The sequence below is a fragment of the Camelus ferus genome, chromosome 12 (assembly GCF_009834535.1).
Source record: "Camelus ferus isolate YT-003-E chromosome 12, BCGSAC_Cfer_1.0, whole genome shotgun sequence".
In the NCBI taxonomy this organism is placed as follows: Eukaryota; Metazoa; Chordata; class Mammalia; order Artiodactyla; family Camelidae; genus Camelus; species Camelus ferus.
This window is the reverse complement of record NC_045707.1, coordinates 40,144,533-40,167,433: the sequence shown is the minus strand read 5'-3', so window position 1 is coordinate 40,167,433 and position 22,901 is coordinate 40,144,533. Positions and strand designations below refer to the sequence as shown.

The 22,901-nt window shown below is 44.7% G+C and overlaps 1 protein-coding gene and 1 long non-coding RNA gene across 2 annotated transcripts in view; one reads left to right on the top strand and one right to left on the bottom strand.

Moving 5' to 3' along the window:
* Positions 1-340: 340 nt before the first annotated feature.
* Positions 341-3,162, top strand: ASCL1 (achaete-scute family bHLH transcription factor 1). Its single transcript, XM_014568250.2, has 2 exons — positions 341-1,681; positions 2,036-3,162. Exon 1 carries the CDS (start codon positions 945-947, stop codon positions 1,632-1,634), a length of 690 nt encoding a protein of 229 aa, XP_014423736.2. The 5' UTR covers positions 341-944; the 3' UTR covers positions 1,635-1,681; positions 2,036-3,162.
* Positions 3,163-9,965: 6,803 nt separating this feature from the next.
* LOC116667694 overlaps positions 9,966-22,901 on the bottom strand; it is a 75,093-nt gene continuing 62,157 nt past the window's right edge. Inside the window, exons 8-9 of the long non-coding RNA XR_004324682.1 lie at positions 19,668-19,775; positions 9,966-10,223 (exon numbers count right to left, since the gene is read on the bottom strand). This is a non-coding gene — a long non-coding RNA (uncharacterized LOC116667694). The remainder of the gene's footprint in view (positions 10,224-19,667; positions 19,776-22,901) is intronic.

Below are 22,901 nucleotides of genomic sequence, written 5' to 3'. Positions count from 1 at the left end.
TATACCCCCCCAATTTCCACAGCTATTCGCCTCTCCGGCGACGCTGGCCCCCTCTTTCTAGAGCCACCCCCGGCTGCAGCCCGCCCTGAGTGCGCCGCCTGTTTATTCAGCCGGGAGTCCGGCACGCGCCAGGCGCACGCACTGCAACAACAAACCCGGCTGAATGGAGAGTTTGCAAGGGACGGGCGCAGGGAACCGGCGGGGGTAGGGGAGAGGAGGAGGGGGAGTTTAGGGAGTGGGTGGGAGGAAGAAGTAAGAGGAGGGGGGAGTGGGGGCTGCAGCCGCTTGCTGCAGCAGCAGGGAGTGGGGGGCGAGGCGGGGCCAGGGCTGCGCGTGGGGCTGGGTGTCCCATTGAAAAGGCGGCCGCACTCCGGCCGCCCAGCACTCTCTCACTCCTGGCCAGGGAACGTGGAAGGCGCACCGACAGGGAGCCGGCCAGGGAGGGCAAGTGAAAGAAGGAAATAAGAAAGAAAGGGGGTTAACAAAACAATACAAACAGCCCGAGCGACGGTTGGAGAGACCGAGACCCGGCGCAAGAGAGCGCAGCCCTAGGGGGAGAGGAACAGGAGACAGCAGAGCGCGCTCACCACTGACTTTTGCTTCTTCTGCTGTCTTTTTTTCTTCTCTTAAACAAGAAGGCGCCAGCGGCAGCCTCACACGCGAGCGCCACGCGAGGGTCCTGAAGCCAACCCGCGAAGGGAGGAGGGGAGGGAGGAGGAGTGGAGGGAGGAGGAAAGGCATTTGCACCTTCCTTGCTCTCACCCTAATAAGTCTCCCGGGGATTTTGTGTATTTTTTACTTCCCTTCGGGCTCCTGCTTTATCTCTTCCCTTCTTTCCCTCTCTGTTCGTGCACCCCAGTCCTGTCTGTGTCCCCTCTCGTGCGCGCCCCGCACCTCGCGTCCCCGCTTGCTCGGATCCCGCGACTCCTTGGCCGCCGCTGCGCATGGAGAGCTCTGCCAAGATGGAGAGCGGCGGCGCCGGCCAGCAGCCCCAGCCGCAGCCCCAGCAGCCCTTCCTGCCGCCCGCAGCTTGCTTCTTTGCCACGGCCGCGGCAGCGGCAGCGGCAGCGGCGGCAGCGGCGGCGCAGAGCGCTCACCAGCAGCAGCAAGCGCCACAGCTGAGCCCGGCGGCCGACGGCCAGCCCTCAGGGGGCAGTCACAAGTCAGCGCCCAAGCAAGTCAAGCGCCAGCGCTCGTCCTCGCCCGAACTGATGCGCTGCAAACGCCGGCTCAACTTCAGCGGCTTCGGCTACAGCCTGCCGCAGCAGCAGCCGGCCGCCGTGGCGCGCCGCAACGAGCGCGAGCGCAACCGCGTCAAGCTGGTCAACCTGGGCTTCGCCACCCTTCGGGAGCACGTCCCCAACGGCGCAGCCAACAAGAAGATGAGCAAGGTGGAGACGCTCCGCTCCGCCGTCGAGTACATCCGAGCGCTGCAGCAGCTGCTGGACGAACACGACGCGGTAAGCGCCGCCTTCCAGGCTGGCGTCCTGTCGCCCACCATCTCCCCCAACTACTCCAACGACATGAACTCCATGGCCGGCTCGCCGGTCTCATCCTACTCGTCGGACGAGGGCTCTTACGACCCACTCAGCCCCGAGGAGCAAGAACTGCTCGACTTCACCAACTGGTTCTGAGGGGCTCGGCCTGGTCAGGCCCTGGTGTGAATGGACGATGGAAGCAGGTAGGCTGCATTTGGGAGTGAACAGGGGGATTTTCTTGCCTTCATCCTTTTCCTTCTTGAGGAGGGGGACTATCTCCACGGAGATGTGGGAGGGAGGTTGATTTTAAAGTATTTGTTCAAGTTTGTCAGTTTCAGATCTGGTGTGTTACTTTCAGCCTTGGCTTCTGAGAATTGCTTTGCCCCAGTCTCCAAGGACTGGAAGGTAGGGGTGAAGTGGGGAGATGCTGGAGGACTTAGTACTAGGACCTGTCAAAAGAGGCATGCTACCTGACAGATCCTCCCCCAAATCTCCATTTCCTCCCACCACTTGCCTCCAAGTTCACACTAACCTCTCCTGTTCTTCTTATGTTATAGGGCCATCGCAGAACCTGCATCTTTAGTGTTTTCCTGTCAGCGGTGTTGGAAGGGTGAAAAAAGAAGAAAACAAGAAAACAAACAAATTCAGCCAACCAACCCCCTAGACCAGCTAAGCGTCGCATGCTTGAGAAGCAAGACTCTCACAAAACAGGGATGCACTCAGAACAGTGTATTTGCACTCCAATCATCCAAGTTGATAGAGTGACTAGGACCTGAGTCAATGCACAAAATGCAGCTTGTGTACAAAAGTAGTGGGCTCCTGGCAGAAGGGAGCAGCACAGGCCCTGTAGAAACTCCCACCCACAACTAACAGGCAGAGCTGAAAGTGCTTGCTGGGAGTGCATTCATCTCCCGCCCTCTCTGAAAGCACATCCTTAGCGCTCTAGAAATGGGCTGATGTCTTTCTTCTCTGTATCCCCTATTCCAATAAGCTACGGACATTTGTCTGCAATGACATTATGCTATACTCAGTCCTTTGAAACCCTGATCCTCTGGGGGCTCCCTCCCCAAGCTCCACTCCCTCACACCATCTTTTCTACCGTTTTCATCATAGAATGCTTCCAATTTTTTGTGATTTTTTTTTATTATAAGAAAAATTTATTTGTATCTATTCTAACCAGTTTGGGGATATATTAAGATATTTTTGTACATAAGAGAGAAAGAGAAAAAATTTATAGAGTTTTGTATAAATGGTTTAAAATGTGTATATCTTGATACTTTAACATGTAATGCTATTACCTCTGCATATTTTAGATTTGTAGTTCACCTTACAACTGCCATTTCCCCTATGTGGTTTTGTAAAGAACTCTCCTCATAGGTGAGATCAAAAGGCCACCAGACGTACTTCAGCACCAATGTGTCTTACTTTATAGAAACCCTGTTAATGTATTAATGATGTTATTAAATACTGTTCAAGAAGAACAAAGTTTATGCAGCTACTGTCCAAACGCAAAGTGGCAGCCAGTTGGTTTTGATGGGTTGCCTTTTGGGAAATTTCTATCACTGCCTTTTTTTTTTCTTACTGTTTTATTACAAACTTACAAAAAAAAAAACCCATGTATAACCCTGTTTTATACAAACTAGTTTCGTAATAAAACTTTTTTCTTTTTTTACAAATGAAAATACTCAGCTGCCTCCAAGTCTTTTTTGACGCCACTGCCCCAGTCCAAGTTGTTATCAATAGCCAAAGGGAAGGGGTGGGTAGGGGAGAAAAGGGTGGCGGGAAACATGCTAAGTGGCAGAAATGACAAAAATAAGTCCTATGACAAGTCCTACCCGAGGTGACTCTATGATGAACGTACAAGGAAAAGATACACACACACGCGCGCGCGTGCGCGCAGATGGTTTTCCTCACCATTTTTTTTTTTTTTGCTGCAAATGTACACATACACCTAAAAGAGGTGATTGATGGCTGCATTGTCTTTTGATAAAATGACGGCACATTGGAAAAAATCCCCCCAAAAGTGAACTGGAAAGAGAGGGTCCTCACCCCACTTTCTAACCCTTATCCTCACTCAGAGTTTCTCATTGTGAAACTGTGGACAGGCTGGATGAGATAATGGACACTAGGAGTGGAGTAAGGACGGTGGTGTCTGAGGTTGGGCTTGAGGGAGGTAGCCCTCTCCACACTCCCAGTGGCGGATGTGTGCTTCTTCCTTCATTTCCCAGGCGTGCATTTTCACTCCTTTCCCTGCTGCACGCACTTTCCATATTGGTTTTAAGTGAAAGGCATGTATGATATGAATTCCTTACAGGAGTTAGATTTTAAATAAATAAAAGCCTTAGAAATGTGTGGTCGCTTTGAGACACTGGCCTATCTAAGCTTGTGACTCTATCCGAATGGCGTGAGCTGCGTGTAAAAGTACCCAATTACCAAGATTCAAAAAGAAATTGGTGGGTTTTTGGCTGGCTTGCTTCTTGTCAGTTAGCAAGGACGTGATCAGAATCCTACTCCGCCTCTTGCGGCTCCTCGCTCACTGCCTGCATTACTTGCAGATTCAGTTAGCGTGTCTCCAGCCAAGCGGAAAGCTGAGCGCAAAATGCATCTTACAAAACCCAACAAAGAGCGGGGAGCCAGCACGTCTTCCAGAGTTAAAAATCTAGTCTGTGTTGGTACATCTATACCATTTAGTGGCACAGAATAATCATTTTTTAAAGCCGCGATACATGGAGCACGCCACAGCATCTGATGTCATTTTGCTAAATGACCCTCTATAGAATGCACACTGAGGCTTCAGTCCCTTTCAAAGAGATGAGCGTAATTAAGGGGAAAAAAATCAGTAAATTCCTCATCGCCATAAATAATCGGACTTTCTGCCAGCAGTGGGCCAATTTAGAGCTTACTTGAGGGAAGTAATGCTTTGTGATGCCCGCTTTATTTTTATCTTCTCCTTTAGAGGACCAGGGCTGGGTCCACCCCCACCCCCACCCCCACCAATTTCGTTTTCTTTTAATTTAGCTCCTTTGCAAGTTTCCAGATAAGGTACCCAAAGAAAGTGTAGCAAGTCATTTATAGCTATGAATATAGCATTAGGATAATGTTTCAGCCCCCACAAAGGGGATTTCCCCCCCTTCTCCTTGTGAAGACAGGTGTTCTTTTACTCACTTCTGAATGGGAAATATCCAGTCTCGTTAAACTCCAGGCAAAGTTAGCCGTTGTTCGCCACAATGCAGAGGCAAACTCTAAAAATTCACAAAAACACACACAATTTTGCCGAAGCTAGGAAAGGGCAAATCGGGGATTGGGCAAAATCTCATTACATCTGCTCTAATCGCTTAGCAACACAAAGCCGGGGCTTGTGCAGCGAAGGGAAGCCATTCACAGCGCTCTGACAGGCCGCATTCAGCCAGCATTAGTCAGCTCCATAAATCACCACTGCCCATTGGCTGCGCGGCGGGCTTTGGAGCGGCCCTGGGCTGTCAGCGAAATACAAAATGTAGACCCCAGTGGTAAGCAATCGCAGCCTCTCTCTTCTCGGTCCCAGCACCCACCCCACTTTCCTTTTTTTGGTGGCGGGTACTGGGTAAGAAAACTGCCTTGACTTTATTGACTGAAAAATCTTATCTATTCAAAAAATGGCCCAGAGACTACCAAGTTAAGACTGGAGATGCCTGAAATTGACACGGAGGGCCAGGGAGTGCGGGAGAGAAAGAAAAAACAGAACTGCCACTGGTTGCAAAACTGCTGAATGCGAGTATTATCAGAGGCTGGGCTGGAGGTACTGGGACATACATATCTCACCTCCCTGACACAGCCTTTTAAATTTTAAAATTGGGAATACGAGAATGTATATGGAGGAAAATCCATCTCCAGCTCATATCAGATGGGCCCTCCAAAGAAGAGGAAACAGGACTGTTCTCTGCCTAGAACATCAAAGGACTAGGACTGAGATGTAGTAAGAAAGAGGGAGTAGAGTGTACATTTCCACCCCACTGCTCTTGCAGGGCTGGGGATGTTAGAACATAGAATCCACACCCCCGATCGCTTCTAAGCTTCTATCTTCTTGTTTGTAACATGTAGTTTATGGTATCCACAGCAGCAAGAGTAGACTATGTAAAGGAGTCAGCATATAGCCTTGTGAGGGAGACTACAAGCTATATGTAAATGTGAGTGCTCGATGTTATTCTAGTCTCTCATTTTCACAGGGACTGGTCAGTGGGTGCATCTAAATCACAGCCTTGATTTCAGGCTTACCCACAAGCCACATAAAAAGAAGTCTGGGAGTGAATGTGGAGTCAAGGTAGGCTTTCCCAGGAAGTTCAGGTCATCTTTCCTTAAACACCACCTCCTCCAAGAAGCTTTCCTTGATCACCCTATCTAAAACAGCTCTCCATCGGCAATAGTTACCATCCATTATGCTGTTTCTCCTTCCTGTCATCTATGACTACCTCTAAAAACAACTGCATTTTTGTTTGTTTATACAATTACTATCAATTGCCCCCTACTAGCTGGTAGTCTCCATGGGACAGGGACCTTACTTGTCTTTTTCGCCATAATTTCCCCAGCTCCTGCCCTGCTTAGCATCTCAGGAGGCCCTCTTCACTAGGAATCTCTTGCCCTCTGGCTTCCTGTTGGGTGTGGCCACTTGGAGGCACCAATAAGAGTTTGTGAGAAGGGGAGGCAGGTCAGGACACTTCTATCCCTGCTCCTCACTGCAAAGTTCCTCAGTTGCTTTGGCAGGGACTCTGCTCCTTGGTCTCAGGCAACAGCTTGTCAGGAGGCTCCTTTCCCATAGCAATAGATCTTGCTGATGTGTAGTAACAGCTCCCTCCTCTGTCCCCTACAACCCAGAGGTGGTAAAGCTCTCCCTCACATCTAGTCTCTGGGTGCTACACCTTTTGGTTCCCTTAGTCCCAGCCACATCCATTTCTCCATTAAGCTCTTTTCTTCTGTCCCTCCAAGTGTGCCATCAGCTCCTGCTGACCCTGCTGGTACCCAGGCTAGTCTCCCACTGTATCTCAGGGATATTCTCATTTCGTGTAAGATTTTTAAAGACTCGTAGGACTATCAGTAAGAAATTGCCTAGGGCAGAGGTGAACCTAGCTGTGTTCAAAACCAAACCCTGGAAAATCACTTCATCCTTTTGAGCCAGAAATGACTTACTTGAAAGTCTGCAAAAAAAAGGCAATTACAGTTTTTCTCCTGGAAAATGAGGATAATACCTTCCCTTGCATAGAACACCAGATGAATAGAAAATAAAAGGGCTTTAGAGCTGTCCATGATTATATCAGTGCAAGAGGTAACTGCTTGCCACACACTCTTCCTGAACCAGGTAGAGGGGTGGTGCTGGGGACTTGCCACCAAGATAAACACCATGCTGCTGTCAGGAAACCATTCACCCATTCACTCACTCATCCATTTATGCATTCATTTAAAAAGGGAGGGACAAATGATTAAGTTTAGTCAACATTTCTAGGACTTAATAGTCTTAATTTGAATCTTCTAAAGAGAGCCCTCTGAGAGCTTGTTTTATTGCAACCTGTTTTTAAAACACTGTGGATGCTTCTCTGATGTACTAAATGCCCTCAACCCTGTTTCCTTTTTTCTATTGTTGAGAAATCTCTGAACTTTCTTCTCCCTCTCTCCACTCCTGGGCCAAGAAGTGATCTGTTTTAGGATTTCCCCAGAAACTCCAGGTTACCGGAGTCAAAGGTAGGAAGGGAAGTGGACTCGCTGACAACTAACGTTCTTTTCCCACTGCGAATGCAAAGGGCTGGGCTCTAGCGCAGGTCGAAGTTATATTCCAACTTCTTTTGTATGCAAGATTAGGTTGTTACAAAAGAGGGTGTGTAGGTTAATGGCAGGAAGCAAGTTGCAGCGCAGAATGCGGGCCCTGAGCGCGTGTCAGGCTTAATGATTTATTCAAGCTGCAGCGCATCCGGGCGTTGATTGGCTGCAGGCATGCGTCCGCTGTCAGCTGCGCGCGCCGGGGCCTCGCCCCGCTACCTGACGGCAGGGCTGGGGGGTGGGGGTGGGGGAGGAGGCTTGGTCACCCGCCCGGAGGGAAGAGGTGGGAAGAAGGAAGAAGACGGAGGTGAAAGAGAAGAGAAAAGAGAAGGGAAGGGAAGGAGGGAGAAGAGAGGAGGAAGAAAAAAATCAGGGAAAATGGGGGTGAGGGAGAGAGGGGAAAAACAAGAGAGAGAAAGAGACAAAGCAGGAGAGAAGAATGAAGACGAGAACAGAGAGAGGCTGGAGAGGGGAGTGGGACGCGCTCCCGCAAAGTCCCACGTGCGCCCCCCTCCAGGCAGCCTGCAGGCGGCTGCTCACAAAGCTGCCTTTGATGCGCTGGCGACCAGGGCTATTTTGGGGACGAGATGGGGGAAAGACGCCAACCCACACTCCTTGAAGGGAATCACTTTCAGCAAAGTCCGATGGAGAGGACTGGGCCCTGCGTCCGGGCTGTCGGGGCAGGAAGTGGATGCTGGGGACAAAAGCTCACACCTGCCAAAATCGAGAGCACTTGGAGAGCACCTCGCCTCCAACCCTCTCCCGGCTCCCCTGATGGCCGGCTCCTCCGGGCTGCCCTGCTCCACTGCCTCTGGGCTCCGAAGTCCTCTCCAGACCGCACTTCTGCCTGCCTTTCTTTGGATCTCTATCCTCAGAGTCACTTTCCCCCTCCCATCTCCCATTTCCCTTTCTCCCTTTACTTCTTCCTCCCGATCTCCTTTCTTCATATATTTGCTCTTTCCCTTTTTTTGCCATCATTATTTACAATTATTTAAAAAAAAATCACCACCACCCAAACACTTGTAGACTGGAGCCTTCTCCAGGCACTTTGGGAGGGAGAGGGATAGGAGGAAGAGCAGAAGAAAGCTCTTTGGAGGGGAAGGGAGCGTGGCCTTCAAAAATCAAATGGGGCAACCAGCCCCGTGTGCATTTTCGTGGATAAAGTTGTTGAGCCAAGAAAGTTGGCAGTCAGAGGGTGGCTGCTTGTGTTGGGGGAGCTGGAAATTCTATCAATAACCACCCCTCTCCCCAAGACCAGGACAGACGTAAAGCTGCCCCCCTCCAGCCCTCACCTCCCACCTCCAGTAAACACAGCCCTTGGCCTCCCCCAGCTCCACTCTTTACTCAGAAAAACAGTCTGCCTCCATTGTCCAGGTGCCAGCAGGGCCTTTGGCGAAAGGGAGGCCGGCCAGCCCTCTGATCCAACTCAAAGGTTAGTTAAAAGACAAAAACAGCTGAAAGTCTTCATGAATAATGCTGGGCCAGTGCCCCACCCCACCCCTAGGACCAACACCCCCCTCCCCCCAGCTCAGTGTAGTGCAAGCCCCGCTCAATGCCCTACCACTTTGTTATGCTGCTCGCCTAAGTCAGAATTTCACAGAAAGGCCGAGAAGAAAAGCTCCCACAATTAGGGGTCGCCTGTCAGAAAACATTAACGCCTTCCTCTCCCAGCCTGTCAGGCCGGCTGCAGATACAAACTGCCATGGCGAATTGGCCCTCCACCCCGTGAAGCGCCCGCCAGCCAAAGGAGCAGGGATTTCAAAGCCAAAGATTCTGGAGCCTGCCTGAGAGTGGTTTCTGCAGTGTCAGGATGCATGTAGATACTGCCAGCTTATCCTTTCCAAGAGTCAGGCATAAGATACCTGGAAGAAGTCACAGGAGATAGGCATGGACAGATGACCAGACCTCTCAGACCAGGGCAGCTGAGCAGGATCTTTTCCTGTAGTGGGAAGGGTTAAAATCCATACCCACAGCTACATCCTCATCTCCTGTCTGTTGAGCATTTTCCAAGCCAGACAGCTTATTTTTTTTCACAATCAGGGCAATAATATAAAGTGGTGTATTACTATATTTGCCTTAAAGATAAAAAAAAAAAAAAACAAAACAAGTGGCTGAGAGAGGCTATATGACTTGTCTGTGATCACAAAGCTAGGTAGTGGCAGAGCCAGGATTTGAACTCAGGTTTTCCTGACTCCAAATTCCATGTTCTTTCCACCATAATCTGGCCCATAGTTTGGCCCAGTAAGAGCCAAAGACCAATTCTATGCTTGTCTGCTTCTGGAAACATTCCCAATATGCCAGCATGTTTTTTGCCATCTCCTTTGTATTAACCAAAAATATTCCCTGCTTCTAGAACAGTATCTGGCACCTGCTTGACATGCAAAAACATGTGAAACGAAGGGAATAGGGAGAAATGAAAGGAAGGAGGAAGGGAGAGATTCCTTAGGAAAGACTTTTCGATCTTCTTTGAACATAATTTTGATTTGGGGGTCAAGAGACCTGGTTGGGATACTCCACGCATCATCAATTAGCTTGGGAGTTGAATTTTTGCTTCCTCATCTGCATAAGTGGACATAATAACACCTATTTGCAAGGGTAATTACAAAGAATGAAATAGACTATGCAAAAGTTCCCAGCAGAGTGTCTAGCATATAGTAGGTGCTCAAGAAAATTCCATTGAATATGAGATAGGATTTAGTATTTTTTTTTCTGTATATCAGGACATTATATGCCACACATGCAGTTATATCCATGAAACATCTATAACTAAGACATCAGGGAATTTTGCATTCTGTTGTCCTATGGTGTTCATGCCAAAGGGTAGTATGAGCTAAAGCGAGTCTGTGTTCATGGGTGTTAGGGAGACAGCTTGGTGACGTGGACGCATTTTGGTGCCTCTGAGAAGTGAGCAGTCATCCTCCAGTCAGAGCAGAGTGGTTTTGCTGTTGCTTAACACCCCTGGTGAGGCAAAGAGGAAATTGTCAGCCTAGTTTGTGGAAGACAAAAAACGAAGCTCCAAGGGGTGGTTATTTGGCTAGGAGAGTGAACACTGGAAGGTAGAGTGGGCCACTGGGCTCCCTCTAGGAGCCTCATCCTCTCTGCATGCTGAAGTGATTCAGAACTTTGGCCTCTTCCCAGGTCTTGGAAGGAAAAATTTCAGAAAACCATTCATAAAAATTCAAGGGATGGCCATCACTCCCATTACATCTGTTACTGGTGAGATTATTTTGATTATTTCGGTTTGCATTAACTCCCAAACCTCCGGGACTGCTGACACCACCCAATAATCAGCTCTTCCAAGTTCCAAAATACCAATTAAGGAAAAAAAAAAAAAAAAAAAAAGAAACAAAGCAAGAAAAGAGTACAATCCCCAGAATGTTTAGTAATTCTGCCACAGTTGGTCAGCTTCTTGGTGACTGTTTTCCCACTGATTCCTTGTGTGAATGTTCTGCTTTCCAGAGAGCAGGGATGATTTTATGGCTTTCTTTGTGTCTCTCACATTTTCCTCTTTGCCTCCTTCTAGGAACAGCCTTCTTCATCTTTCAGGAGGAAAATTCTATCCTTGAGATACCATTATGACCTCACAGACTGCTGGCCAAAAATAATGGAGGAGTGTAAACATAAGGTCTACTTATGAGAAATTTGATGAAGGTCTTTCATTGGCTGAAAATGTTCAGAAGGCAGGGCAACCATAGGAATACCTCCTTCACCAAGTACACAATATAAGACTGCTAAAGTAAACCCTGTAGAGTTTGTATAACCACAGCAATGCAGCCAATGGTGGCTTCTATAAACTAACGATGGGTTTTTTTTTTTCCCCATGAAAAAAAACCAGAATGAGCCAAAACTGCAGCCCTGGGAGGGGGCCTGGCTGGACCAATACAGTGTCAGCATTCAGATACTTCATAATGTCACCACTTTCTAAGGACATGAGAGCTAAGCCTGGGAGAGAAGGCAGGATGCACACTGGGCAGGCATCTTTTGCAGTCTCTTTCTGTTGGAGGCGCCAAGAAGAGGCTTGCTCTACACCATCTCCTCATTCTCAGGAATGTTACCCTGATTCCCTGGGACACACAAAGGAAGGGGCTTTACTTTGTGGCATCAAAAGAGGATATACATTTCAAGGAACAGCTAACTTGTTGCTAGAGAGCCTCTACAGATGAAAACAGACATGTTAATTCTAATTCTAGGTACTTTTCCTAAGAAAAAAATCAGACATGCTCGAAAGACACACAGCAAAGAGTGTGTATTGTAGGAGTAGTAGTATTTTTTTTATAGTGTTGAAGAATATAACACAACCTGAAACTTCAGTGTTGGAGCATTGGGTCAAATATGGGCAGGCTCTTAGAATGGTACATGGTGCAGAATTTTAATTGGTAGTACAGATTTATGTTTACTAACATGGAAATGTACCTGTGATATAATAAATATCTTAAGTGAAAAGAACAGCCATCACCTCTAATTCTACCAACCAAAAAAAAAAAAAACCATTTAATTATCTACATTTTTTTTGACAAAGTGGTATCATATGATTCACTTTCCTACTTAAAATAAGAACATTAATCAGTTTAGTCATTAATTCAGCAAATATTTCCCCAGGCCCTATTCTAGGCCCTCAAGACACAGTAGTGGAGATGATCAGCAAGATCCCAGCCCTTATAGATTACGGAGTAAGAAAGACATTAAAAAATCTGGTAGTTACACATTTCTGAATCCTCAAATAGTCTTCTACCACATAATTTTAAATGTTGATTGAATGTACAATAACATCTTAACCAATCTGTAGTTTTACACAGAGAATGTTCTTTCTCTTTATTTTATTTTAGTTTTTGATATTTGTGAATAAATCCTGTGATGAAAAACCTTATAACCAAACAATTACACATGATTATGTCCCCAGGACACATCTGAAGAAGAACTGATTTGTTAAAGTAAATGTGCTTCCTGAAGGCTTTTGGATTCCTATCACCTACAATTGCCTTCAGACAGGTGGAATCCAGTACGATTTCACCAGCAGTGATGAGTACCCACTTCCTCACAGCCTCCCCAGGTAGTATTGTATTTTAAACAAACCACTACCACTACCACTGCTTGTCCTACATCACCAGTGACATTCAATTACTTTTTCATATCTATTTACATCAGTGATTCTCCTACACTGGACTGGGATGAACTCCATTATAATGAATGCAGGAGGATGTCTGCTTAACATACATATTCCTGGAGATTCTGATTAACTACATGCTCTGGACAGTGATTTTAATTTTAGCCCTTCTGGGGAGATATGCCAGATAACTAACTTTAAAAGCGACAACTGTGGATATGATAAAACCTCCAATCGCATAAAGATGACTTCTGTTCCAAATTTACTTTTCCTAAGTTCCAGGGGTCACATGTCCCCAGTAGTAATCTGTGGGGAATGCAGAGGGTTACTCTGAACTCTGACTCCCCAAGCGTTCCCTGCCTCTCCTTTCCAGCGTCTTCCCATTCATGCTGACCTCCCAGCCCTGCCCCCCACCTGCTGCTGGCCTGGAGAAGAAAGCCATTTCCATTGGCCTTGGCTGCCTGGGGAGATCTATATTACTCTGGGGAAGACAAGAGCTGTCCCCATCTTGGTAAAGTGTGAAATTCGGTTTTGATTGCAAAGGGAAGCCATTTCAACAGGATTACACCGTGACCATGTAGATTAAATTTAGCCATATGGCCCGGGGACGCTTCTTCCTACTGTCAGGTAACAGTGCATTGCTAATGACGTGGTGATGACATTTTCAAATGAAAAAATAAAGCCACCTGGACTGGAATAAAGGAGGCAAAAAATGACAAGATGCTGGTAAGCAGGAACAGAGCTCTCGGACCCTCTGCGGGCTTTGAAGAAGAGATGGGACTTGTTTTATTTATTAGTAAAACCAATGAGCATGTGCCTGATGTTATAAACAGAGCTCTGCCAGCTTAGCACAGGAGAAAGGGATTCCAATGTTTTTTCATCCTTCTTCCCTTCCTTCCTCTCTCCCTCCCTCCCTTCCTTCCTTCCCTCTCTTCCTTTCCTTCTGAGGAAGAAGTCTGGATATAGGAATTGGGCTTAGTATGATGGCTCCCAATTCTCTCAGGCCACAGGTGCTAACTAGCTTTTCATCCTTTCTTAGTGTTTGGCTTGGTGCCCTGTGGTCCCAGGATGACTGCTCCATCTCCAGATCATGTCGGCTTTCTAGACAAGAAGGGGAAGAAAAAAGAGCAAAAAAGGGTTGTGCCAGCTAAAGGCGCTCTCCTCTAAAATGGTTTCCTGTTAACTCCCCTCAGTAAGTCGCAATTATCTCCCTGAGGTCAGAACTATAGTAAATGGCTAATGGAAGGGGCCAAAGAAGCCAGGAATGGACTTTTTAAGCCAGGAATATCACTGCTTCAAATACAAGTGAGATTTTTTAAAAAGGAAAAAGAGGAGGATGGATATTGGATCTCAAAGAAGCTTGAGGTCTCAGAAATCTACAGAAGATTTTACCCCAGGAGTTGTTCTGCACCAGTTCCTGGACCCCACCAACAAGCTGGCATCTGCTTCCAATCTTTTCAGTCTTCTGTATTTGTCTGTACTTTTAAATTGGAAACTAGGTTAGATTTCTCAATTTCATTTATGGAGTCATTGAATATTTAAAGGTGCAAGTACTTAAGAGGTCTCCTCTTTCAACTTATTGAGCTACAGATGATGAAATGGAGGCCCAGGGTGATTAAATAGCTTGCCCAACATCACACAGCTAGTAAGGTGTCTATCCAAGATTAAAATGCACGGACAGAATGCTAGGTGTATCTTTTCTAAAGGCTGAAATCCTCAGTCAGATTTCAAGATTGCAAGAATTTCAAACCATCAAGACCAGGTGAAGCTTTTTTAACTAGTTCCTTTCATTACTAGAATCTGCTTTAAACCCCACAGCATTGGACTTGAACCACATTTTAAACCATATTTTCAGTCCTTCCTATTTTCTCCCCCATTCCTAAGGCCTCTCAGGGTCTCAATCCAGCCCCCCATTAGGAGTTTAGTAGGCTCTGAATATGTCCGTTGAAAGAATATGCCAGACTTGCTTTCCAAATCCTGATTTCTGATATTGCCACACAGTATCTTCAACCAGAAGCCCAAGAATCTTTTCTGTTCCTCTCTCTCACCCTCTCCAACTGGTACCTGGTGAGCAACATGAAATCCAAAGGATTCTATACAATGTCTGAAAAATCTATAAAATCAGGAAAAATATTTAAACTATTTGTTGAACTTTCCCCCCAGATTAATGATGGTACCTATTATGCTTTAAATTTAGAGATATTTTGCCTCTAATGGTGTCTGGGGGTTGAAGGAAACATAAAAAGCATGTTACTTGAGCATGTAACTAATGTATCCATTAAACATAATTTTTTCTCTGTTTCCAGACTTAGATACCCTATATTTCTCTCTTAGATTCAGTTCCTGCTTTCTGAATCCCAGTGTTTCTGCCTTTGTTCAGGACCTTACCATTTCTCCCTGGACCTCTGACTCCTAAATAAGTCTCCTTGTTCTTGTCACTTCAATCCATCCTCTGCATTATGGCCACCTGAGTACTTTAAAAACAATATGTAGACCACATGACTGCCATCAAAGTGGTCTTTCCGACATCACATGTCTCTTGTTTAAAACACTTTCATGGTTTCTCCTCTGTCTGCGATAGTAGTTAATTTAGTCACTCTCCCAAGTATTTATAAAGTTTCCTACTAGGTGCCAGTATTATGCCAGGCAACGTCCATACAATGCTGAACAAGGCAAACATGGTGGATACTCTCCTGGAGCTTCTATTCTAGTAAACGGTTGATAAAGGCACTGACGATCTAGCTTCTGTCTGCAGCCCCATCCAAATAGCCACCACGCCTGTTGACCTTTGTATCCTAGCAATATCAAACAGTTTATAGTCTTGTGCACACACCCTGCTTTTTCTCCTCAGAACCTTTGCACATCCTATTTTTGTTGGTCTGGTGTATTCATTTACCCTTTAAGTTCCAGCTCAGACATTGCTTCCTCGGGGAAGGCTTCCTTGACTTCACCTTTCACAGATTAATCACTTTTTCTCTGGAAATTTTACATATTCTGTTGTTATTTAGTTGCCCTTATCACAATGTTCCCTAATTTCTTTGATTACAATCCTTCCTTTTTTTCTTGGAGTGGAGAAATGAGCAAAACAAAAAGGATTTCAACTGCATTTAAAATTCAGAAAAATTGCCAGAATTGCTTTAAAAAAAAAATAGACTCTGCTGTATCAAGAAAAGAAATGATGACAATTTTCATACTGACCACCAGGAGTTACAATGAGCATTTTGCAGCTCTGAGAACAATAACTCTTAAGAAAAGGAGCCAGGAAACTCCATGACGCCTCATCTCACTCAACTATAACAATTTGTGAGTTCTCATTAATTGTCTAACAATGTTTCACGAGCCTTAAAAGTAACTGAAATAAAAGAGGTCATTAGCATGTGCTTCATAAGAGAGGGGAACCCTCAATTTTCAGAGCACAAGAAGAGAACTGTTCTTTTTTTTCCTCTTTAGGTGTCAGAGGTCTAGGGAACAGAAAGAATGGTCTACAGAAAAATGCAAACTGACTTGGGACTTTTCTTCTCAGCTTAAAAAAAATCCAGACAGCAAGAAAATAGGGATGTGGAGAGAAAATTTAAGGAAAACTAATTCATGTAAAGGAGAAACTCATTTTTATTCGTATATATACATATATATATATATATATTTATGTATATATATATACACACATATACATTTTTTTTCCTGTAAGAGGGAACTTTTATATTTTGTTTTCACACTAGATTGTTAGGTATTTGGAAAAGAGACTGTGCTTTATATACTTTATAGGCCTAGTGCAGAAACACTGTAGGTGCTCAATGAATGCAGATTTTTATTAAATAACATTATATTGCTGATGATTGGTTTTGATGGAAAAAGATCTAAAATCTAAGAAGAGTGATAGACTTAGCATGAAAAAAATTAGCTACATAGAACCACAGGTTACAGAGGATTATCTAGTTCTATATTTGGGGGCAGGTAGGACCTGGGACCAGCAGCGCAGGTACACACACATAGCACAATGCAAATGGGCTGTGTGTGTGTGTGTGTGTGTGTGTGTGTGTGTGTGTGTGTATAACTTAAGTTCTGTTTTTCTGGTAGTCTCCACACCCCTCTTCTCTTTTGTTGCCTTTGCCAGTGACATGGAAATGTATTCCCGAATTTTATTTTCAACTTTTCAAATAACCTCAGGCAGACCTGGTAGAAAAGGAGTGACGAGGCCCATGGTGCCGCTCTGGCCCACTGGGAGCAAAGTTTGGGCTTCCGTTCTTTCTGTTTCTAATTCATAAATTTTTATTTTGTTCTTAGAGCCCTCTTCTTTATCAATCCATTCGGCTATTAAAAATAATTATACAAATTCAGTGTGTGTGGGTTTTGGGTCGGCTGTGGAAATTGATTTACAAGTCAACCACTTTTCTCTTTCCTTGCCATCTCCCGCTTGAGTGGTCTGTCGGCTCTGGGCCTTTCTTTCACTGGAGGAGAATAAGGTTGTCTATGGAAGAGGTCAGCATTTCAAATTGGTGGAGTTCAACTGCACAAATGACATAGAACTGACAAGAAAAGACAGGGGGTTTGGAGGTCACAGACTGCATAGGTCTAGCCTAGGGTTTTTGCTTTGTGATGAACCCTGGCACCAAAATGAATTAAATAACAGGCTTAAGGACTATTGAGGGAGGACTGAATGCAAATCAAAGATAAGTAGAAGTTTTCTTTCCTAACAGGGGAATGATTTTTTTTTCCTTCTCTCTCCCCCTTCCATATCTACGCCGGCAAGAGCTGCATGTTAAACATGATTTCACTCGCATTATGCGGGGCGCTTTCACTGCACTGTGGCTGCGATGGCCTATCTTGGCCTATGATTAATGACCTGCTAGGCAATTTGGAAGTCATAATAACTCCGCAGTCCACACACAAACTATATAGTTGCATTCCTTTTGCGGATTTGCCAAGCTGTTACCAAGGGGCCCGAGCAGGAGCTGGATTGCTCGAGAGATAGTGAAGCATTTCTGCAAATGCCATTTGGGCCTTATCTTGCTGGAAAGTGCCATGAGCAGCGAGCTCATTTACAAAATCCAAAGCGCAGATCTCATGGCTTTTTTATTTTAGCCCAGATTAGAGAGGGGAGAAAAAACCCCACAAAACAAAAATCGCTACAAAAAGAGAAAAAAGCCTGGTAAAAATTGATCTCTCTATACAGTCTCTAGGTTGGGAGTGATTACACAGATGGCAGGCAGCGAGTTCCCAAATTTGGAAATCATATTCATCCAGGCCTAATGCTGATAATGCCCTCCAGAAGCAAGAAGTGGATTTTTGAAAATTTTAGGTGGAAACAGAGGCTCCTCTTCAAGATTTGCTTTTTGGAAGTGTCTGTGTGCACACATCTGCACGGCAAGCCTGCATACTGGAGTGAAAGGTGACAGAGCTGGGCGTCAGCTCAGCCACTGCCTCGCTCTGTGACCCCCAGATGCATCTCATCTCCTCTCTGGGCTGCAATTTCCTCATCAGTTCAATGAGAAGGTTGGGTTTAGCAAACAAGCTAGTAGGCCTTTTAGGCTCTAATTTTTATTCACAAAAGATATTAAGTGCTCACCATGTACTTGGCACTCTTCCAGGCTCTGGAGATATTTAGGGAAGAAAGAAGACAAAGATCCCTGTACCCAAGAAACTTACATTCTAGGAGGCGTGAGACAATCATTAGCAAGAAAAATAATTAATAAGTAAATTATAATTGTAGAGGATAATATGTACTGTGGAAAAGGGAAAATGGGGCAGAATAAGGGGGGACAGGAGTATCCTGGGGTGGGGGTTGGGGCAGACTGAAATATGAAATATGGTGGTCAGGGTGGGCCTTGGTGACACAGTGGAATCTGGCTGTGAGCTTCACGAGATGAGGGAGGCAGCCAAGCATATATCCAACGGGCAAGCATTCTGGCAGAAAGAACATTTTAAAACGAAGTCCCTAACAGTCCAAGAGTCTACTGATACTGTCATTTTCTCTGAGACTGACTGGTTTTCAGCTACTTGGCTAGCTGGTGACTGCTTTACTCACCAAGCTCCACAGTTTTCAACTGAAGCTGCATGTTGAAAGTACCCTGGGAACTAGAAAAACATAGAGGCCTGGGTCTCACTTCCAGACATGCTGATTTAATTGGTCTGGGGTGCAGGCTGGGCATCAAGAGTTTACAAAGCCCCCCAAGTGTCAAGGTCAAGAACCATGGATCTAGAGCAAGCAGGTCAACCCCACCACAACCTTCCCAGGGCTGTTTGTTATGAGGAAAGCCATCTTACAATTCACAATGTCAGAACAACTATCACTCAGTCCACAGGCAATAGCTCATTAAGAATCTTCTATGGCCAGGCAAAGGAGAGCAAGACAGCCCACGCCTTTGGGAGTTCCCAGCTTATAGAGAAGACAGATGTCAAAACAATTCTTCAGACAGACACTGAGTCTAGTACAGAGCAATAAAGCCTTTGTGCGATGCTGAAAGTCAGTTCATCTCAAACACAACTCATTCAAATATGACTTCATTACATCTGCCATAGCCATGTAAAATTGACTCATGCCTTTCATTTAAATTTTTACTTTGTCATAGACCTAATCAATAATATCTCTGAAATCTCTTATTTGATGTGCTAATTATAATATATATATAATAGGTCAGTATAAATGAATTCTTTCATTAAAAAATAGCTGCACAAAGTTTCAAAGAATGCATCTACATCCTAAAGACAGCCATTGTTTGTCAATGATGCCCGACTACCCATGCAAATGCTCCCTTTCACACACCACATTTTCATACATTGATGAGTCTGTCTCTAGGATGGATACTGAAAAGTGAAATTGCTGGGTGACAGGGCATTAGCATTTTTAACTTGAACATGTATTGCCAAACTGGCCTCCAAAAGAACCTAACCAACTTACACCAGGCTGTAGGGTCAAGTTCCACTTCTCAGCAGTGTCTTTCACACAGTACTATTGTTTGTAGGTGGCATGTTCTTACCTGCCAGAGTAGGGATGTATTTACCTAGATCTATCCAAGTTCTCATTTGTAGCACAGAGAAGTTTGCTACAGGTGGTTGGAAGTAAGTGTGGAATTATCTCGCCTGGGCAGGGATGGTACTCCTCATTTGAGCACTGTGACCTGACTAACTGAGTTAAGCAGTTGTCCAGCATCTTAGAGTAAGGAATTGAAAATCACAGTAACCATGACACCTTCTTGGCACACATATATTGCATTAATTAAGATATAGGATGTTAGGATGTAGAACACAGACCCAAAATAATGGTGGCTAAAGAAAGTTTAGAACATGAATTCACTCACGTAACTGTCCAAGTGTAGTAAGTTCAGGGATGGTACTGAAGATCCACTTCTCATAAGGTGTTGTCCTAATTCATCTGGTCCAAGGTGGTGCATGGCCACATCCACATTCTGGCAAGAGTGAAGAGGAGGCACCCAGAAGTTACATTCAATCTGCTGACACACAAAATTTAGTCACATGGCCATATCTATTTACAAAGGTGTCTGGGAAATGTTATTATTTTTAAAAGCTATGCATCCAGCTAAGAAACCAGTCATTCTACTATTATGAAAGAGAAGGTGAGAAGAGATGTTGGCAGACAATAGCAGTCTTGCTGTTTATGTGAAAAGAGTCATTATGTGGTACCACAACAGGAACAATGGTATATTACATATCTAGAGTCATTTACAGTTTACCAGGCATTTTCGTATCTGTGGTCTCATTTGGCTCTCACATAATCATGTGAATTAGAAAATCAAAGAGGGAAGAGCTCAAGAACCAAAAGACTGGCTGGTTCAGAAAATCACACAGAAATGAACAGCTGTTGTTAGCCACTATGCATAACTCAAAAGCCTCGTTTGTCATTAATGAAACATACACCTATTGGCCAAATACTTGCTAATGCAGGAGAAGACACAATTTCTGAGAGAAGTGGAGATCTTTCTGTTTAGAATGCAGAAGGGAAGGCTAGTGAGAAATAACTGTGAAGAGGAGAGGAGAGGTGGAAGAAACAGGGCTCAGGCTGTGAGGTGCTCAGCAGAAACAGGACTACAGGGATGAATGGCATTTTAAAGGGGATGCACTCATTTTGTCCTGAAGTTTGTGGTGGGTAGAGAGGCTGGACAGAGCCCACTGGAGACGCCTCTTGGGTGGGGACAGTGACTTTTTGAGCCTCTTGAGGTGGATTCTTGGTAAAAGGGCCACCATTATTCCCCCTCCTGTGTCTAAGCCCCTTGGCCACATGATTTGGCTAATAGATCTTCCCATCAAAAGATGGAGTTTATTTCCCCTGTTTGAATCTGTACTGGCCTTGTGACTTGTGTGGCAACAGAATACAGCAAAAATGCCTTGCCAATTCCAAATCTAGATCTCAAAAGGCTTTGTGTGTTTCTGCCCTGTGTGCCTCTGGAACTCTGTCCTTCTGCCATCAGAAGTAACTAGGTAAGCCTGCTGGAGGATAAGAGACCCAGTGATGTGGAGAACAGCTATTCCAGCTGTGTCCTCTAGAGATCAGCTACTCCCTGGATGACTTAGCAGTTGACCGCAGATATGTGAATGAGTCCAGCCAGGACCAGAAGAACTGCTCAGCTGAGCCCAGTTCAAACTGCTGACCCATATAATCATTAGCTACATTAACAGCCTTTGTTTTAACCCACCAAACTTCGTGCTGGTTTTATTTTTTAAGCAGAAAAATTTGACTCTCTACTTAAAACACTGTATTAGTTTTCTAGGATTTCTGTAACAAAGTACCACATATACAAGGTGGCTTAAAACAATGGTAATTTATTCTCTCATAGTTCTGGAGACAACAAGTCTGAAATCAAGATGTTGGCAGGATTGGTCTCTTCTGGAGACAGAGGGAGAATCTGTTCTGCGCTTCTGTCCCAGCTTCTGGTGGTTGCTGGCAATTCTTGAGATTCCCTGGATTATAGATGCATTACTCCAATGTCTGTATCTGCCATTACACAGTGTTCACTCCTTGGTGTGTCTATATCCAAATTTCCCTTATCTTATAAAAACATCAGTCATTGGATTACGGTCCACTCTAATTCAGTATGACCTCAACTTGATTATATCATCAAAGACTTGATTTCCAAATAATGTCACATTCACAGGTTCCAGGGGGTTAGAATTTCAATCTAGTGGGAGACACAAGTCAACCTACAGAATATACTCTAAAATTACTTGTATCAAAAAATTCATTCAGGGTTCCAAAGAATACCTGCTAAAGGAGTCTTTGGAACACTATCCATTGGTAAGTTGGACCTTTTCCCTTAATATATATATTTGTTGGTTCAAACTTCTGCTATTTTATCTAAATTTGTGCAAAGAACAGAGGCTTTGGAGAGGAATAAGGAAGTTAACATTGATGGTATGTAAGTTGGCTCACTGAATTCTTACAGCTCCCCTCTTGTGTAGGTATAAAAATTCCATGTTATATAGCTCAGAGGTGTTGAGAAATTTGCCTAAATCACACAGTAAATACATTCTGCAAGAGGCATTTGAATGCAAGTCTGCCTGATTTCAAAGACATGATCTTTCTAGTGTACCTGGTTCATCTGCTTTGTGTCAGAAGATCAGAATTCTAGCCCTGGTCCATTTTCTACTAAGTGGTAAGACCTGGAGTAATTCTCATGAGCTCTTAATTTTGCTAAAATCTCCCCTTTTTAAAAAAGGGAGTTAATGATGTCATTTTATGGTTTTTTTTTATTACTATCTAGAAAGATGACGTAGAATGTGGTGGTAAGGGTTGGGTTTTGATTTAAATAGACTTAAGTTGGACTCTTTACTCTGTGCTGTTGAACATGTCATATAGGCTTTCTAAGCCCTAATTTCTTTACCTGTAAAAAAGGAGCCAATATCCTCTACTTCTAAGGTTTATTGCAAAGATTAAATAAGATTATATTTATAACACACTTAGTTCAGTCTCTGGCCATAGTAAGCTCTCAAAGATGATCTATAGTTAGGTATTAAACAGTTTTATCTTAAGTGAAAGGTTCTAACTAATGCCAGTTATTAAAATAGAATTTTATTTTGGGTTTGATGGAATCATGTGCTCTCTGAAGCCAGAGCAACTTCTCTGGGTTTTTTCTAACTAAATATCACCCAGGTTTGACCACCAACTGTAGTCAGCCCTAAAGGCAGAGCTACTCTCTTGGCTGGAGATCCTGCCACAAAGTTCCCGAAGGCTATAGTCCTGGGGGAGGGGAAGGGCCGTCAGCCCCTCTTAGGCTCTGCGAAGTTTCAAGGTCTCTGACAAGTCCCTCATTAGCTCTTCCTTGTTTGCACACTCAGTGACCTGCCCAGTCCCCATCACTCTGGGGTTGTTCCAAGATCCCACGTGGTTGGCTTCCCTATCCCTGTTTCAGTCTGAGCAACTTAGGGCAAGACAAAATGTCTATCAACAGATTCTCCAGGATGCTCTAATCAGCCTTGAAGACATTTGCCTGGCTCCCTCTGCTGATACCCCTGGGGATCCCTCATTTGTAAACTTACCCTTTTAGCTTCCATTCCCATTTCTTCTCCATCTCACTCTC